The sequence below is a fragment of the Lontra canadensis genome, unplaced genomic scaffold (assembly GCF_010015895.1).
Source record: "Lontra canadensis isolate GAN:19392208 unplaced genomic scaffold, GSC_riverotter_1.0 scaffold31, whole genome shotgun sequence".
Taxonomy (NCBI): domain Eukaryota; kingdom Metazoa; phylum Chordata; class Mammalia; order Carnivora; family Mustelidae; genus Lontra; species Lontra canadensis.
Window position 1 is genome coordinate 6,391,261 of NW_022631025.1, and position 20,735 is coordinate 6,411,995.

Below are 20,735 nucleotides of genomic sequence, written 5' to 3' on the forward strand. Positions count from 1 at the left end.
ATTATACAGTGTATGTATCTAGTCATGTTTCCCAAATGCCTACGGCTGACACAACCCTTCCTTTAGGAGCCCAGCATAAAGACTGCTGATGAGGTATCACAATTCAGGTGAAATCATGTTCCTGGAAGAAGTCCTCCTTTATTAGACTGTGGGAAGTTCAGAGAACAGAAACTGGCATTAAATTCAGTAAAGATCTTTGGATCCACTCTTATTCAGTAGTTTGGAGCGGAAGTGAATGTTTTGTGTTTGTATTCATGTACTTGGAGCCTGGATTAGTTTCTTTAATCATTCACTCCGACATTTATGGAGCCAGCAGTGTGGACCAGGCACGTGCTTCTGGGATTATAAAAGGTTTACCATATGGGTACCAGAGCCAGTTCTGGCGTACCAGAAAGCTGCCTAATCTTCGAAGGCAAAAATGGAAATCCAGAAATAGCCTCCAGACTTCTTTAAAGCGGTTACTTTCACTTTTCTCTCTTACCACATTATTTTTTTAAATCACAAATGTTAATGTGTTATACATTGATTAATTTTAGATTCACCAAAATTTTATCTTCGGATTATATGTTGCTCATATAAATTGCAAAACTGCCTCAAGGTAGGATTGGATTGGGTGGGAAGAGAGTGAAAGAGAAGCAAAAATCCAAATAATACTTAGACTTCAAAATTGCTCTTTAAGTAGCGTTCCCTAGCACCATTGTAGGAACGAATGCCCATTCTCTCCCTGCTTACTCTCCCTAAAATAGTAAGTGCAGCCTGACCCTGACAAAGAAGAAAATTGTTGAGACTATTTTACTGCCATGTTTCTCCAACTTAGTGTGCCTTCTCTGGGGGCATTGATTAAATACATCCCTGGACAGAGCCCTCCCCCACACCCCCACCCCCGGGGCTATTGATTCAGTGTGGGGAGAAGTCCAAGACTTGCATTTCTTTTTTTTTCTACTTTTACTGGATTTATTATTATTATTGAATTATGAGAGTTCATACATGCCTTTTTTTTTTAATTTAAATTAATTCTTTTTCAGTGTTCCAAAATTCATCGTTTATGCACTACACCCAGTACTCCATGCAATACATGCCCTCCTTAATACCCACCACCAGGCTCATGCAACCTCCCACCCCTCTCCCCTCCAAAACCCTCAGTTTGTTTCTCAGAGTCCACAGTCTCTCACGGTTTGTCTCCCCCTCCAATTTGCATTTCTTACAAGTGCCCTGGTGACTCCCATAATACTGATCCAGCACCACCACGCTTGGAGGAATCCTCTGTTTTAGTGATTATGCAGATGAAATACCAAGTGAACATGTGCTTTAGAACTCAGAATAATCTGCAAAAGGCAGATTTGAAATCTTATACACTGGAAAATGTAAACTTGGCCTTAAATCCTATCACTTAATTCTAACCCAGCAGGTTCCCGAAGGGTAATTTAGCCCTGAGTACTTACGGAATCGATGTCTCAGAAAATAATTTCATTGTCACACACTGATAATGCCAGTCTTTTGGGTCCCAGTGAGGGCGGAGGGATGTGGGCTGTATGGAGTGATCAGAGGAACCAAACCAGCAGTCTTGGTTTCAGTCCACCAACTTAAGTCAAATATTCTCAGAACACATTCAATTTATGCAAGTTTTTTTTACCCAGATTTTTTTTTCCTCATAAATATTTCCGAATAGCTTCAGGTGGTACAAAACTGCCAAAACTTCATGTTGAAAGCGAAACAATTTAAATTTTTTCTCTAGATGTCATAAAATTATGTGAATGGAGAAGATTTTATATAGTTAGACATTTGCAAGACCTAAAACTTCTTTGCTCTAAATGCCTAGGCATGTAAGATTAAGATCTCATCATTCTTTCCTCTGATGTCCCTGGTTGGAGTGCTTCCGGTAGGAATCCCCTCTGACCCGCCCCGCCCATCCCCGCCCACATACACCAGGAGACTGTCATTTCTATCAGATAAATGTGGTGGCTACGTGTTCATGTTGGTCAACACAGATAGCTTTTCTGAACCAAAGCCACCAAGTAGAAACATTTCTGACTTGACCTCAGATGCAAACAAAATGTGAAGTCTTAAGAGTTCAGGGGAGCAATTACCCCAAAGAAAATTTCCAGTCTTAAGTGTATTCTCTTGATTGGGTTTCTCTAAAGAAAAGGAAAAAAAAAAATGCTGTGTTAATTGGTGAGATTAATACAGCAACCTGTATAGACAAAAAAAAAAAATGGAATTATACATTAAAGATAACTATTTTTGTGATGATTAAAATGTGACTATCCATTTAGAAGTTTGTGTTGCCTTTAGATCACTTTGAAATCATTTTCAAGTAATACTTGTCAATCATGTTTAAACCCTTTCCTATTAGAAAGTAATTTCCTTGTAAACTATTTAGAAAATGTTAATTTTGCCAGCCACTCCCCAGAAGTTTCATTTGATATATTTGATATTTTGATTTGAAATATTCCATGATTCATATTTATGTTGTATTTGCATAAAATGGAAATGATATTGAACTTCAAGGGATAAGTCTTGTATTCTAGTCTCATATTTAATACCTGTGTAATCTCAAAAAATCCCTCAATCCCAGAGAACCTCAATTTTCTAATCTGTGAAAAAGAGATAATATTGCTTGCCTTCCCCACTTCTCAAAGTTGCTGTGAAGATCACAAGAGAATTAATGGAAAAAAGGCTTTATAAACCATAAAGTTTATAATATTACTTCAGTTTTTAAATCACTTTAACAGTTCTAGAAAGGAAATAGTTTCTACCAAGAGACCAATTTTAATTATAGTGGTAGTTGAATATATCAATCTTGACCTTTATTCTTTAAAATAGATTAAAAAGCCGTTTCAGAGTCAAGAGAGTATGCCTTGACCTATAAAGACAATGAATAAGGTGATATAATTATTCTTTTTCCTTCTGCCTTATTAGCATGTAATGGAATGACTGGTTGATATTTACATTTAGAGAGAGCCCTAATTGTCCACAACTTGATACCCTATTTGAGTCATTGTACAGGCATACATAAATGGATGTATAAATCACATGTCCAGGGGAGCCTCTTTTTTATCACATGTAACTTGAGCAAAAGACTTGTCACCCTTCACATCTCCCTCATTTCCAGCTGCAGTTTACCTTTTTGACATTATCCGCTGCCCCTGAATGAACCCTGTGCTCCAGCCAGCCTTGATTACTTGCACCTGCAGTATCTGGCCACGGCAGAGCTCTTATGAGGATTCTGTAGGAGAAAGAGCTGAGGCTTTCTCATCCTACTATCCAGAGCACAGTCACTCAAAGCCTCTTTGTCCTTCCCTGTTCTCCCCACTCTGCCCGTTCTGTGCGCAGGTGAGGGCAACCCTGACTTCTGTCTTCCCAGATCCCGACGTCCTGTAAACCTCCCTACCCCCCAGCGGAGCACCTCAGCCAGGGAGCAAGTCTGCAAAACGAGGGTCCATCCTATAATAATAAAAGGGCCATCCATAATGTTATGGGGAACTACAAATGCCAATTGCAAATAATAATGGGAAATTATAAATAATGGGGAAAATGGTTTTTTTCATATTTCATTTTTGTCTTTAAAAGTATTTGCTGCCTTAGAAGAAGTACAGTATTGATCCCTTCTTTGAGGTTGGGAGAAGAGGACACAATTGTATTTGCTGGACATCCAGACACCATCTGAGCCCTCTTCTCCTCTTCCCATCCTCTTTTCCTAAGGGCTTGGGTGGGACTTCCTCTGAAGTTGAAGTCCTTTTCGGGACACTGATTCTTGGTTGGATACACCCAGGGTAACCCTGGGTGGTTGGAGACCCTCTACGTACGTATCCTTGGTTCCCACAAGGCAGCATTAACATTGTAGTGACTGGAAAAGAGTTTGCAGCCTGGGTTTGAGGCCATACGTTCATCATACTGTGTATCTGTCCCCCATCAGATCATAGGTACCCTGTCCCCTTCCAGGCCTTCTTCTCTTTTTGTAGGAGCTCCACTGAGTTTTAAGTATTGTTTTTTCTCTTACATATGAAATTCAGCAGCTCCCCGGCCTCTTCTGAATTTCTAATCCTAACTCCTGAGAAATCAGGAAAGACTTCCGTCACTAGTGCAATCTGCTGTATTTGCTATATGCTCTCAGAATAATAGGGGCTTAAGTCTTCCATACACCCCTGCGCACACATGCACACCCGCACGTACACACACACACACACACACACACACACAGTCTGCCATACAAGACCTAAGGTTTACTTATTGACATGTGGTCATATTTTTATCACAGTTGTGATCATTGCCACTTTCTGTACCAGAAGCAAAGTCGTTGGTATAGTCTCTGATTAGTCCTCCAGACTTAGTACAGGGTGTCTTTTGCCCAAGTGAAGGAAACCCATGTACACCATTCCCTGATTTTCAGTCTTTTGAGAACTCAGCGGTTGGTTGGGGAAGCCGAGTGTTACACCTCTATTCATTTTAATCCTCCAGTGACTAATTCACTGGTGACACAGTCCCAAACATTTTTAAAATATAGCCCTTTTCCTCTTTCTTTACCCAAATAAGCTTCAGGGACAGCCAGACTCCCAGGGGTGCCTGCTCTCTGAAGAAGTCTGATTTTTCTGAATCGTCTTTATGGCCAGTGACCCTCTCAGCAAGGTGCTCCACACAGTCCCCATTTTTCACATAATTCTCCACAGTCGTTTGTCACACGACACACCGCAACGAGGTCTTTGCATCCTTCTGCTACCATGTGGTCGGAAAGAAATCTGGCCTATGAGTGTAGCAAGTTCTCATTTCCTGCATGTTGACTCTTTGGACCTGGCCAGGCATTCAGTCGGGGCTGCCTCTGAGGCTTGGAGACCCCGTGATTCCCAGAGCTGGAGAACGTCTCATTTGTCTCTCTTGCTTTTCTGCCCCCGAGGCCTGCCACTCTTCCGAGATTGCAGCATTCTGTCTAAACACAGGGCAAAACCCTCTTCTCCCATTGCTGAAAATACGTCTGCAGGAAGATGGAAGCAAAGTTTCCTGTCTTCGGCAGAGAACCACCCCCAGAGTCAATTTCCCTTCTCCCCAGATCCCCGCGTGAAGCTGGTGAATCTGGAGGGTTTGAAAATCGTCCCTAGCATCGTGTTGAGGATCTTCTGTTCTCTTCCAGAAAAGACTGATTTTTCTAGGAAGCCATGTGCCCAGATTGTCAGGAATGGATGGCGGTTTCTTACCTGCTCTGTCACACAGGGAGTTTCTTGATGTCACTCGCCCCAGTAATCCCACTTATTGCTCTGAAAGCTTGTCTCTCCATGCCAGATGTCTCATGTCGGATGGAGCATCCCACCATCTGATCCCAGAAGAGTTGCCGTAGCTTCTTATCTGATTATGAGGCAATAGTCCAGGGTCACCTGAACCAGCCTAAACTCCCAAGCACCACGTATCCTAGCAATAGTTAATTGCAGAGAGGACGTGTACACTCCTGGTGACTCAGTTTCAGGATGATTATTCAGTAAGAGCTACAACTGGGCACTGAACCTTAGTTCAGAGCATTGACTTTTCAAAAAATAACCTCCTGTATCACCATCGTCTAAAGCCTCACTGGTTTAGGGAAGAAATGGAAAACGTTTGTCTAGCATGTCCACTTTTTAATGACCCGAAACAGTAACCATGAATTCTTTTAGTCATAAAGAAATTAAAATTGCTGATTAATAAACCCACACAGACCTAGATTTTGCCATCATCACTACCGCAGTGACACCTCTGATCATTTTCACCTTTCAACTCGATGTGGAAAATCGGGCAATGCAGATCATTTTATTTTTATCTAGTAGACTGAAATCGAACGTTGAACTCTCGACACTCAAACTAGAAAGAAAATGTAGGCATTGTAGCAAATTAGACTGAGTGAATTCTTCACAGAAGTGATCTAAAGTCACGTGAGGGTGAGGCTTTCAGCTCTCTTTTTGGATATATGTGTTCTCTTTGCAAACAAGAACACTTAGGATGTCCTTTTAAGAGATGAGTACCAAGGTCCTTTGTAGTTCTGCAGTTTAACATTTCAGTAAAATGCTTGCTTACTCATTACTCTGTACATTTACGTTACTCTTTTTGTAATGTGTCTTTTTTTCACTAGTACAATATCACCTTCTTCAGTTGGTTTTCAACTGAAAATCTACTACGTGACCATTCCACCCAGCAAGGAGAGTGTTTTAGAAGCCAGGTTACTTAATTTTGTGATCTAAAAGAAACTAACAGTGAAACAAATCCTATTACTTAGTCTTATGAATTATTATAATCTCTATTTTAAGAATATTGTCTTCTATAACTTCTAGTCTAACATTTTTGTCAGTTTTATATCTTACTGGTTCCAGTAACTTGTGGAAATAACATAAAATAGAATTAAAGCTATTAAGTTCCCAAGTTGCTTAGAAGAAAATTGGATTTAATGCTGATGTAATTGAGACTGGACATTCTGTGGGTAAAGTTCCACCAGGAAGCAATTGGGACGTTGATGGGGGAGAAAACTTCGCTGTGGACATTGCCAACGATCGTTTTTGTGTTGGTGGGGGGACACGATACGTGAGAATTTCGAGGCATCGTTAATTTCCATAACCACTGTAAACTAGAAGTAAGTCAACTACATTTGAAAACACTAAGTGTTCTTTATAGGTGCTTCTACTGATGTGCTGACTTGATCACATGGTAGAAATAAAAGTAACGAAATCAGTTTTCTCTCTTACATAATGTGATTTTTAAATTTAACTTCAGTTAATGTTGTTAACATAGCCAAGTAACCAAATAGATTGTGTTCAGAACCTGATTTGACAGTACGTGCCCTAGCACTGGGAGTGAGAGATAGACATCTTTTGCTATGAGGTTATCAAGAGTGCATCCCATGTATTTTAGGCACCTGCTCCTTAATTAAGGTGCTATGATTGCTCATGGTATGCTGAGATTACATGGTATAAAACTGTTTCTGTGGTTGTCCTTTTCTTTGTTGACTCTGAATTATTTTCTCTTTTATGTTCCATTTCTGCTGTCATTTCTAATAGCTCTGCCTCACCACCACTTCCTAAAATATAACATAGGGACCATGATTACATCGTAGTGTTTGTTCATACTAATGACCCTCCACTTCCAAATTTTAATACAGGGTTAAGAGAGGAATGGATAGAGTTAGTAGCTTTTGAATACTAATGAAAGGGTCTTTGTACATTTGCATTAAAATACTAATGCATGTTAAACACAGAATCTGCAGGGTAGTTTTTCTTTCATGACAAAATAGAGCAAATATTAAATACTCTGTGAAAGACTGTTTAGAAAGAGAGCGGTTACTAGCCCACATCTTGAACTCTGAAAGTCAAGAATGTTTTCTCATAACTAGAAAGAAACCACCGGAGTTCCTGCTCTTCAGGCCTCCATTCTGATCATCATTACAGAATGTTCCAGAAAAAAAAAAAAAAAAAAGGTGTACTTTTTGCGATCGGGCTTATCATTAGCGTGCCTATTTTTATTTTATTCTCTGGGGGTGGGGCGGGAAGGTGGGGGAAAAGACACATTTAGGTAAGAGCTGTTCATTAGCCACCATTGAAGAAAAAATTGAACTTTAGAGAATCTATCAAAAATTCTCTGGTGAGCCTTTTATTACTATCTTGTCTTGAGCCCTTTTTTTAATGACATCTATTATCAGATTGAAATGGCGATTGAGACGCTGCAAAAGTCTGACGGTCTGTCCACTCACAGAAGCTCTCTCCTCAACAGCCATGTAAGTTGCCTCTTCTTCATGTAAACTAATCTCTTGCTTGTTCTGCATGTGTTGCTTGCTTCTAAATGCTTGTTTTATTTATTGACTTGTTTATTTTGCTTCTTAACCTTTCTCTCTCAGCGCCCTATGATCTCTGTATCCCTTCATGGCTATTTTGTACAGCAGAATATCTAAAACAAACAAACAAACAAACAAACAAACAAACCCCAAATGGAGCCCCTGATATACTGCTTTACTAGGTTTTTGTGCTGTTTTGGTACAGATGTAACATTTCCAAGTTCATACCAAGCTGCCATTTACTTGTGAGAGCTAATTAATGGGGATTTTCAATATTTAAAGTTTTCTGGTTTGATATTGATTGTCTGTGAAGCAAATGCTTGTGATCCGCATCTCTGTGTCCGAAGCAGGCAAATGGTCGTGTCTGCTTGTATGCCCAGTAGTATTCTGTAAGTGGAAAAAGATGATTAATACCAAACCGAGTGGTAAACTGTCTGAAAATGATCTCTTTACTAGTAAGACTATATAAGGTGGGCAGGAAACAGTGACCTAGATGAGCTCAGGTCCTGAGACCTACAGAAAAATGAAACTGGGCCAAGAGAAGAAGGGAGACTCTAGATAAGCCATAAATTGATACTAATTGAGATTAAATAGGATCACTGTTACTATTTCTTGATGCTTTTACCTGTTACCAGATGCAGCCATCACTGTAACACTGGTAAGTCTGGGAAGATCAAGGACAGTTTTGTGAAACTATGAACACTTTCAAATTTCAGATTTGGGGGAACTGATGGAAATTCTGATTAAAAATTATTTTGTTGCCATAATTTCTGAATATATGGGGAAAAGTAAATAGAGCTGTGACTTATATCTGTTTTATATCTGTTTTAGATAGATCTTCTGCTAAATTAATATCAATGACAATACACTAAGTTAGTTTTCCCTCCCAACTGACAATGTATTCTTAAACTGAGAAATAAGTTATTATAATTTTTGAATTCTTCCCCGTATTTTGTGAGTGAAAAGTCTAAAATTGGATCACCCAACCAAAATGAGATATTGTTATTTTTTCAGTAAACCTAAAACCTTTAGTTCACAGATAATATTTTCACTGTGCTTTTTAAATAATTGACTTTTCAAAGTCTTAAATTTTATATTCCAGCTTAGCACTAAATACCTCCATGTCTTTTACACATTTGTTTTTAGACAAATATTGTGTGTTCTTTCTTTTTCAAGGGAAGTATCATGGCAAATAAAAACAGGTTAGCCAATTTGGAGAATGCCTGCAATTCTGGTAAAAAGTATAGGTTGTAAATTTTAAAATAATGTATGTTTTGGCCTTTCTTTTTGAAACAGTTTAAGGAATGTGATTTTTTACCCCCGTCTGAAAATTTATATGCAGTAAAAAGTGTCACTCTTTTATATGTTTCATCAGTATATCCCTACTGTGTTAGCATGAATTTGTAGTTGTGTATAAAGACTGGTTTAATGTACACTATTAGGGTTTTTTTTTGGGGGGGGGGTAATGACTTAACTGGCGTTTGTGTTTTGAAAATGGCAAGTAAAAATGTTTTCTACTTTTAGTCAAAATGTATAGGAACATAAGAAAAACAAACAAAACACCTGAAGCCAACAGTTAACTTTCTGAACTGTCAGACTTCTAAGAAATTGTGTTTTTGTTATTTAATTCATATCTCATTTCACTTGAATTATGCAATTTAGTAAAATATGTGCTGTGTTTAATTTTAACTTGGATTACCAATATTTATTAGTATTCCATGACTAATAATATAGGTATAAGAACATGGGGTTGTTTTGGTATATTTTTGTTGATTTGTTGGAAACTCTTCAGATATGTTGGGGTTTCTTTGAGATTATTATTCTCTTGTAAAACTCACAAAATAATACTTAATGTAAATGAACGTGTGGTTTAAGCTGCACAAACAAGGAATAAATGTTACTGTGTGGCTTCATGCTTTTTGTTACATAACACAGTAGCCCTTCCGTAGTGTTGTCTAACTGCCAGAGACATTTCAGGATATATACACGGTGGTGTGTGTGTGTGTGTGTGTGTGTGTGTGTATATATATATATATACACACACATATATATATACATATATATACACACATATATATGTGTGTATATATATATACATATACATATACATATATATGTACATATATATATATACACATACATACACACACACACACAGTGGTATACACACACACACACACACACATACACAGTATATAGATAAAAGTTGCAAATACAGTGATAATCTCCCTCTAGATGTCCTGATTTGTTTTGTTTTGCCTCTGAGGTAGTTAAATTCATTTAAAGCACATTTACAGTCAAGTCTTCACAAATACAAATGATTCTACAGATGGTATAGAAACTGTAAAGGAAGGATCTTGTCTCTGCTGACCAGTCAGGCTTCTCCCTGAACACATAACAAGAATTCTGTTGTTTTTCTCTCCTTGGAAAGTTAGTGATGCTCCTAATTTTTGTTAGGTTAATCTAAACAACTGGAAAAGCTACTGCATGTGTTCTAGTTGATAGTCACCTGCTAAAGGCATTTTAAAATCTGTTGACTTAATTGGTGATGTTCACTTGTAAAGAAAAATTTTAGTGGAAAAGTTTTTAAAAAATACATCCTTAATATCTTAAATGTCAGTAAACTGTAAGTTACCTGTATCCCTCACTATATGGGACATAATACAGATTCATTTGAGGTTTGTGGGATTCTTTAAAATGGACATGAATCCCAACTTCATGATGATACTTCCCTGACCTCTCAGTTACTACAGAGGATTGATTTCATTAGGCCAGAAATTAGTAGAACTGATCAATAATATGTGTCCCATGTTTAGTAGTTTTAGAAGAGGCATCTTAATCATGATTTTTGAGCAGAAAGTCTATTTCACTCTATTTTAGAATATGGGATAGAATGGGTTTCGCATTTTCCCTTTACACATTTGATTATTCACAGTAACTCAGAAAATTCTTCTTAGGGTCAAACAAATAAATAATCTCCTGTCAGTAGAATCCAACATGAAGGCTTTGTTTTTTTACCTTTCTTTCTGGGGTGGGGTTTTGAATTCTGTGTCCCCTTTTCAGCGTATCCTTAAGAGTATTTAGTACTGCTGCTCTGTTTTTATCATTATCTTCCTGTTATCCTTCAGATTGAAATGCATATGATGCATATATACTCCTCAGTTTCATACCCTATATAGTACCCCACTCAGAAACTGAGTATAGTTATATTGAGTGCCATGTTTCTTTTCTAGTATTGTCAATATTCGCATAATGGCAATTATTTTGGGAGTAACACCATGCAGGCAGAGAGTACATACAAACTGACAAGTTGAAGTCCCAGGAGAGTGAGGACTTCATACCTTTTATCCACTGAGGCATCCCTGGTGCCTAGAAGAGTGGATTACCTTCAGTATTCTCCATACCTTTGCCTGTCATATGTTCGTTTATTTGGGAACTCATGCATGCATTTTTTTGTTATCAAATATGCTTCTGTTGGTTTGTTTATGAACAGTATTGGCATAAAGCAGCCTTTTCCCTGCATAGAATTTGTGTGAAAGAGAATATATGAGCCCTCTATCATTGCCACATGGGCAACCTAAGACAACTTCATTTCTCTCCAAATAATCTCATCCTTCAAAAAAAAAAAAAAATCATAGCCACGGGTGATATCACTCATCTCCTTGTATTTTAGAATGGTACTTTTGATTTAGCTTTATGGAATTCACTTTATTAGTATAATAATTTTTAATTAAATACTTTTATTTACAAATCTTCTGTATGTGAGGATGCAGTGGGGCTTAATGATGTATATTGTCTGCCTACAACAAAGTAGACAGTCATTGCAGACCGAAGTTTATTTTGTACTTCTTCTCAGTGGTAACTAATATAAATTGGCACTTAATGATTATTTTGTACCTGATGTGAGATATTTTAGATTGCAAATTTGAACACAGGAATGTTCTTAAACTAATTGTTCCCAGTTTCCACAAAATGTTCTTGAACTTTTGCATTAAAAAAAAAAAAATCCATCTAAAGCATATAAAAAGCATCAGGCATTTATTTTTTATACTTTTTAAATCTAGCAGGTTGTTTTATGATTTTTGCTGGTTTTAGCTACTTAACTTGTTTTGTACTCACTTTCCCATGACTTTGCTGTATTGTAAATATAAGTTATGACAGAAATAAGACCTGTCAAAATGCATATCATCAGTGAACTGAACTTAAAATGAATCCTAATGGATAATAATCCATCTGGGGGAAAAATGCCAAATGTTACATTTAGATGTTAATTGGGGAATGCAGTATGTATTTTTTTTTTTTTTTAATTTGTCAATCAGTATTTCCCTTTGGGAAAAATAGGAACTATTCATCTTCCTTAATCTACCCTGATTAATATAGATTAAATGCAAAGGTTGAAAGATGCAATTATCTTGGTTTCCACCCTTACATGAATCTGTGTTAGTTCATCAGTAGAATAATCAAATTTTAAAGATAAAGGTTAAAAGTTCCTGTGGTATCTTTATAGGCTTTTAAAAACCATAAAGGTAAGTAAATATTCAATGACATTTTATAACAGAAGAAATGAAATAGTAATAGTTTAGTTCTAAATTGCTAAATGTTAAGGGTGTTCAATTCTAGGGTCCAAAGGGATTTTATTAAGGACAAAGCCCAAGGAAACTAGATCTCAACAGGTCTGACCTTCCCTTGAGCCGCACGGGAGGGATGCCTTTAGCTTACTCCGAACAGCCAGGTTTCTCTTAGAACAAAATCAGTCCTTTCTTATACTGTGTTTCAGACCCAAATATCAGATTTACAATGTCGTCCCTGTGATGAAACTTGAAGGCAACATAACTGCATGTAGCCTGCGCATGATAATACCCAGCTGCATCTCAGAATCTGACCTCGTGGCTCCTAAACCAGAGTCCGCTCACACAGCGAGCTGAGGACCGCTGTGCTTACGTGGTAGAGTTGTCCCCAGCATTTCCAGGTTGGGTCTCCAGCCCTCAGGGCTTTCCGCCTCCACATGACCTCCTCCTGCTCTTCCAAAGTGCTTGCCAGCCTTCTGGCATGGAGCAAACATTCCTCCTCCTGCGAATAAGGGGCAGGGAACGAAATGCACCTTAGCGTCCATCAAAGTTACAGTCCTCCGGAAACCCACTCTTACGGAGTTTTTCAAACCAACTGATAACGTAGACACAAACATACACGCACATACTACAAATAAACTCAGATTTTTTGAAGAACTGGCGTAGAAATGAAGAGTCTCTAAGAATGTAACACTGTATACTGTAAAACAAGAAGTTTGCCAGGCTGTCAGTCCAGATTACTTGACCTGTTGAGCCTTTCAGGGGACCACGGAGCCAATCTGATAAAAACTTCATTTTCGCTAAACGATTCATCTGGCACTTGAGTAATATCATCCAGGCTTCCAAGTATTTTAAGGCAACTTTTGCTGTCATTATGTCACTATTTTTGTGAAAAGTTTTCTTTAAGGGTGGTCTGATTAACTCTTTTATATATGTAAACATACCTTTGGACTCAAAATATTTTATGTTGAACTTCAATATTTGCACTAGTTTTCACTTCTGTAAAAGGCGTCTTAAGATCATACCCTCAAATATTTTATTATTAGATTTGCTTTCCAGGTTTTTTTTTTATCTACAAGACAATTTTCTTTATCATGAGAAAATAGTGTCATTTTAGATATCTGTCTTTACGTTTAGGTAATTAAATATTACAAGAGAACTAGTAAACATTTGAGGCAGTTTACAGAAATTTTCTATTTGTATCTCATTAATTAAACAAATTATTTTATTTGCTTTATATCTTGTTGAAAGTATATTGTATCAGATCTATTTTTACTAGTTGTATACTTTTGGTTATAGAGTTCATGTTACGAAATCATTTTCCATTTCTGAAAAAAGAATATCCTTTAAATTAACATTTCCTATATAGCTCTATGTTATGTTCATTAGCAAATAAATATTTTATTTTTATTTATTTATTTTTGTTACAAAATCATACTACTTTGGCTTTGACACTATGCCTTTCATGAGAAAGCAAAGATAATATATACAAACATATCTTTGGTATTCTTTACTTACATGTGTTGTGTGTTCCATGCTTATGGATGTGAACACTTCCTTAGTTCAGTTGCAGAATATTTGCTTTCCCCAAAAATATTTCAGAGTTTTTATACATTTGCCTTTCTGAGGATTCTGTTTTGGTGTTTCCTTTACACTCCTTCCTCTCAAGAAACTGAATTTCTCAGAGACTATGCCTTTCTATGTTTCTCTAGTCTATGTCCTGTATTTCTATATTCTTTATATGTTTAGAATACCATTTGGAAGGTTCTATCTAGTCTATACACACAAAACAAGAGCTCGCATTTCTGGGCAATATGGTTCACTAGAGCCTCCCCAGCACCATTCACGTGAGGAAGCACTGCCTTCAGATGCCAGTCATTGTCCTGAGGCGCGCGGATGAAGGGTAGGAGGGAGACTCGTACGGCCATATTTTGTGTGTCAGTCTGCAGTTGCCTTCATAATCTACAGAATCTGAACATTTATGAAGAAACACTAGAGACATCCTGACCCACTATGGTAGGCAGAAAACTAACCCGAGCCATAATAACTGGGTTTTCCGATCATTTTGCCCGCCCCCCCCCCTTATATGAAATGAGTGCGAGTAAGTGAACTTGCTCTGTGTGCTGTTTAGAACACTCAGAAATCATGTGTCTCTGGAAAACGCCTTTACTGACAGGTTACAGATGCTTCATCTCTAAAGAATTCTTTTTGACCTTTAATTTTTCTGTCATTATGTAAATTAACATTTATTTTGTGTAACCTTTTAGAAAGGGAGGGTTGTATGTGTTACAGAGGCAACGAGTATGTTTAAATGCACATACTCATATATAAGTGTTCACAGAGAACTTCAGGTCTCCCTGACCAGAATGTGAACTTTATTTTTAAAAGTACTGTGCTCTGGGGGCACCTGGGTGGCTCAGTCGGTTAAGCATCCCACTCTTGATCTCAGCTCAGGTCTTGATCTCAGGGTTGTGAGTTCAAGCCTCGTGTTGGGCTCCATGCTGGGTCTGGAGCCTACTTTAAAGAAAAAAAAAAAAAAAGAGTACTGTGCCCTAACTTGTAGACTTGGTGCCCATATTTTCGGAGCCAACATCAGTATGAGTTTAATGGGATAAGTTTAATTAAACATAACCATCATGTAAGAATATTTGAAATTAAAATGGTTTTGGTCAATTCAGTCATCATAGTTAAAGGCAGTAAGTCTAAAATATTTTTAATGAATTTTCTTAGTAAGAGCTGAAGGTTCAGGTTCTGAGTTTGTTCACAAATCTTAAAATATATAAACCAATGCTTTGATATATTTGAGTATCCGTATTGTATTTTGGAATATGAGTGTAAATTCCTAGAGGACAAGAGTGAGATCACATTCATTTCTACATTGCTAGGTGCCTAGCACGTTGCCTGGCTCATAGTTGATGTGCCAGGAATCCTTGGGCTCCCATAACTTATGTTTAATTTAAATTGCATGTAAAAATATCACTTCTTTATCATACCTCTTCTATATGGCATGGAAATTTTGTTGAGACAAGTAATGTGAAGTATTTGCTGCTCTTTGGAAATAACAACCGGTATGCAAGTAATCAGGAAATGTGTGTTGGGAACCAGATTGGGCTCTGAGACAATCTGTGACCTTAAGAAAATCATTTTTCATTTCTCCTTTTATAAATAAATGAATAAACGAGTTAATAATTTTCCTGCTGTTGAAATTCAGTAATACATACCTACATTATATTTTCTAAAATTTTTTTGCACTTGCTATACTTTAAAGATTATTTTTAAAAAACACAGGACAATATAAACCTTTCAAATGTGAACTACAGACTGAGAAAATGTTGCTTTACCAGCTACCATTATAATATATCTTCCAAAATTATGAAAAAACATAGCAGGGAAGTATAAAAACTCCAATGATTGTAATAAAAGATTCCTTTTTGTAAGTTACATATATATATTTTTTAATCAGTGTCTGGTTAATTTCTTTCTTTCTGGGGAAGAAATTCTTGATTTTTTTTTTCCTTTCTGCTTGCAGAATTTGACCCACTAGATAGTACCGTTGTTGTCCTGTTGGAGTATATTACATAAGTAAATTAAAATTCTATGTAAATGAATAGAAACTTAATAGAAAAACTCATACCAGGCAGCCTGCTTTTCATGTGTTAAAACAAAGTAACCCTAAAGCTGTATTATGTGCCACGCCACTAGGCTTGGAAATATCTTATATATTAGAAATTACAAATTTTATTTACAACCAGTTAAGGGGTTTCTTTGAATTTCCCGAAGAGGCGTTTATCCACAGAATTGCAATCAATACAGGGAATATTAGCATTCTTTACACATGCTTGAATGTTTGAAGGAATGGATGTGGTCCGAGGTCATAAATTAGGTTCAGTGGTGCACATTTCCAAGAGTTTTCAAGGTCTGATTATACCAGGCTTTGAATTACAACAGTTGACTCTATTACAAGTCTTGATGAAGATCTTCTAAGTATTTGTGTGTATTGTGTTTGTAGTGGCTTGTAGACATGTTGGTAAATTATATGGTTTCTCTGTGTTTACCTTGTCTTATTTGTACTAGCTCCAGTGGCTGTTGGACAATTATGAGACAGCAGAAGGAGTGAGCCTTCCCAGAAGCACGTTGTACAACCACTACCTACGACATTGTCAGGAACACAAACTGGACCCAGTCAATGCTGCTTCTTTTGGAAAACTAATAAGGTCAATTTTTATGGGATTACGAACCAGGAGATTGGGAACTAGGTTAGTATGAAAAAATAAGATCGTAAACTAATCCCTCTCTTTCAAACTAAGCAGTTCAGTATATCGTTGGAGCAAAAGTGCTTGATTACGGATAACATATAAAGAAAAAATAAGGAAATAGCTCAGTTTATACAGTCTCTCTTGAAGGAGGTCATTATTATTCACAGAATACTGCGAAACCAGAATGATGCATTGTCTTAAACGTAACTGAGCTCAGCTTTGAGATGAGTTGATTCCCAAATCATATAGAAATCAGCAAGTCAGACTGTTAGTGGAAGATTTACACATGGTGCCTTAAAAATTAATATATATCACTATTTTTTCCTTTTAAAAGTAAGCAGACTAGAAGTGATGTAGTCAGTGGAAAACTATCTCTTGACTGTTACAAAATTATATTGAAATGTCGTTATAAATAACTCTTTGAATAGAGTGAGAAATTAAAGCTGAGTTTTCATTTCTGGAGGTCAATTAAAAATCATTTGGTGAACTTGAAAAATTGGGGAGTTTGAAGCCCTCAGTAATGATATGGTCCTGTTTAACCTCTTACTAGCCTTTTTTAAACTCTTGACTGTGAAACCGTACATGTAGGGAAGTAAAAATACAGTATACCAGCATTGCACGGAAACCAATAATGTGAAAGAAATTCTTAGTTTCTCGCCTCTTTCCTTTGGAAAGAGATATGAGTGTTTTTACTAATCAAAATATCATGAACATAATACTTGGAACTGTGGAGTTTCATTTTGGGCCTTTCTATAATTTTTACAAATTATCATAACATAAATATTTTAAGAAGCTGGGCAGAAGGATATGGATGTTTTTGATTTCCTAAATCCTACAGAAATCCATATTAAAAAGTATAAAAATAAAGATGCTATGCTGTAGAACATTAGATGATACACCCTTCATTGGTTTTTAAGTCTCAGCTTCCTAGTGTTCTAGTGAAGAAGAGTATTTAATATTGTTAATAAAACAAAGAGACCCTCAGTAATTGACTTCATAGTCAATGTATGCTAAAAAAAAGGGGGGGGGTGTATATGTCAGTTTCATGGCATTGACGAGATCTGCCTGTATTCAGAGTGTGAATACTCCTTTCTGTTGCATTTCAAGTGATTTTACCTTCAGGTTGCTGGAGGTTCTCTCATAAATATATTTTTCTTCTACCTATACTTGGAAAGATAGTATATTTTTAACCAGAGACAATGAAGGCTAAAGGAACTCAAACTTTTAGTCCCTTGAAAAAAGCTCTCTGTCTCTCTCATACTCTCCTCCCCCCGCCCACCCCTGCCCCAGAACCACAAACATCTTTATTTGGGGATCTAACCTGCTATCCCCTTGCCAAAGGCTCGGTAGTTATGCATACCATGCCAGTATTTTGAGAGTCTGGGCTTTATTCAACATTGTAATAGTGGTATTGTTGTGCTCCTTTTGTTGCGGAGAGGGATTTCAGTGGGTCCTATTTTGAGGTTCCTTTCAAACCTTGAAACACATCTTTAAAATAGAAAGGGACAAAATTGGGGTGGTTTGGGTTTGTGAATGAGTGGAATCCAACTCTGTAAGTACATATTGCAGTATTGCAGCTTTATTTTCTGATGTTCTGTTCCCCCCCTCACCATGTAACAATTATGTTTCCTGTTCCTTTTAAAATTGGATGTACTGTTTGCAATTAGAGGTGGAAAGGAAAGCCTAGAAGAATGAGGAGGAAAGAAACCCTATGGGGAAAGTTTAAGCAAATGCTATGTTACGAAGATAGCAGAACTCTAATGTAGAATTGCTGACGATGAGGGCAAAGCTCCAGAGGGTCTGTCGTGGAGAGTGGTTTCTCATTCATTTACAACTCCTAACCCAGGGGACAGAAAGAAAATCAGTATTATAAATCATGAGGCAAACTAACTCAGATGATTCCCCTCCCCCTTCCCCAACCCCTCCCCCTCCCTTTCCCTCTCCTCCTTCCCCTTCCCCCGTCCCCTCCTCCTCCTCCTTCTTCTTGATGAACTGTATGCACAGCTATTACTTGTTAAACAATAAAATAATTTGTTGAATTAATTCAAACCAAAACTTTTCTCAACTTTATGTTCTAAACAAAGGCAATTCAAAAGTTTCCTTTCATTAGAATCCATCTGCAAATTAAGTTTAAGCAAAGAAAATCATGGAACATGGCTGATCTCCCCCAATCATCTCCCCACCAACCCAATGGAAATGCTGATTTGTAGAAAATGGAGAAGAAACTAGACACTTTATCTGTTTTGGTCGACAAGACAGACACCATTTTACTCTGTAGCGATCATTGGCTACATCCCTTGGGGATGGCTCCTGCTTCCCACCTCTACTCCTTACCCTTGCCCTGTTTGTAAGGGAGAACACTACAAATTGGTGTTTTTTGTTTTTGTTTTTTTTCTGTTCTGCAGTGGATTTTGGAGACAAGATCTAATCTCTGCAAGTAGAAGGCCCTAAGTTTTCATACTGTTTTATTTTACCAAAACTAGGTAGATACTAAATGCCCTACTTTAAAAAAAAAAATAGCAATATTATTTATATAATAAGATTTAATGTCTTTGAATATATATTCTTTAATTTTGGAAGTAAAATTCTGTTCTATTTTTATATAAAATATTTAATCCACACTCTTCTTGCATTTCTTTTTGTAAATGAAAGAAAAAAATGGAAAAAACAGCTGATGTCTTGCTATATATAGACTTGTGAAAAACTATTTTCCCTTTGCAAAAATCTACATATTTAAAATGTTATTTTTGCAAGAATTTGCAAATTTCATTCAGAGCAAAACTTTGTCATTTCTAATAACAAACATGGTCTTTCTCACGAACATGGGGAAATTGTGACAATTTTCATCCAGGTGGAAATTTGCCATTTTCACAGAGAAATTTCCCCATGTCTGTTGTGACACATCTTACTCAGCCCGCAAAACCGATATGAATCCGTTAGAACAGAGACTAATAAAGTATGTTTCAAGACCAATAGATTAAATGCCTGCTTCCTTTTGGGTTTCAAAATAGTAAATAATAGACTTCACCGCAATATTCTGTATCAGTGGAATTACCTTCATGATCTCTGCCATAATAGAACTTGCCAAAATGGAGAACGTATCCAAGACAATAGAATCAAGATTTCTTTTCTTCGTTTTGTACAACCACGTCGTAATAAATTCCCATCTAGTGTGCAGCCCTTTATGCTGTTGATGCATTTTTATTGGCCAGACATTTTTTGCACCATCACCCCTTCTAAATTAAATTTAAAATACAAATTTGAAAAGAAATATGTAACTTGCATGGACTTAGTGGCTGTTGTACTAATATTTTATAGTTTATAAGGAATATTTATATAAAATATAATAATATACTAATATTTTAGTTTATAAGGAAAGATTTATCGCAGGGCCCTGAGCCCACTGATTCAGAATCTTAATTTGATTCTTCAGGTGTAGCCACCATAAAAATACACAGGTGATCCAGAACAGGGAGATCATAAACATATGATATAAATATGCCACTTTTACCTAACCTTTCCCAGTGTGTAGCTAAGTGGACATCCTGCGTGATTAATATTGATTCGACTGACTTTCTGTGTCTCTAATGTTTGTTGTTCTTTTATGAAGAGGAAACTCCAAGTACCATTACTATGGGATTCGCGTCAAGCCAGATTCCCCTCTGAATCGTCTGCAGGAAGACATGCAGTATATGGCTATGAGGCAGCAGCCCATGCAACAGAAACAAAGGTAGACTCTGGAATGTTCCCTGACCTGTCCAAGCTACGCATTTCTCTAGATGTACGGTCTCCTTTTTTCTAGAGCTAATACCTAAGTGTGCAAAAATGTGGCTGTTGTCAGCATTCGTTTAAAAATCACCATGAACAGTTCTCAAATATGATTTAGTAGAATTTCATCTCCCTGTTTTCCAAATCTTTTTAAAATTACTTATCAGACAACCCACTGGGCCCCTTGTAAGTTAAATGTGACATCCCAAACTATGCTGCTGAGGAGACCCAACACAACACGTAAGGCGCAAACCCAAGCAAATGCCTCCTGGGAAACTGGTTTCGGTGTTGGTGAGTTCCTTTCTTGCTGTTGGCAACCTCCCTCAGTCACTCTTCTTGACATGGTAGGAGCAATGGCACCAT

At 37.1% G+C, this 20,735-nt stretch overlaps 1 protein-coding gene across 7 annotated transcripts in view; it reads left to right on the forward strand.

Moving 5' to 3' along the window:
• RFX3 (regulatory factor X3) overlaps positions 1-20,735 on the forward strand; it is a 281,939-nt gene that overhangs the window by 197,960 nt on the left and 63,244 nt on the right. For 5 of the 7 annotated variants that reach the window (XM_032866534.1, XM_032866530.1, XM_032866529.1 and 2 more), the window contains exons 5-7: positions 7,649-7,723; positions 16,423-16,604; positions 20,215-20,334. In XM_032866534.1, coding sequence (XP_032722425.1) covers positions 7,649-7,723; positions 16,423-16,604; positions 20,215-20,334 — 377 coding nt within the window. The remainder of the gene's footprint in view (positions 1-7,648; positions 7,724-16,422; positions 16,605-20,214; positions 20,335-20,735) is intronic. The other 2 variants (XM_032866533.1, XM_032866532.1) reach the window with 2 other exon arrangements.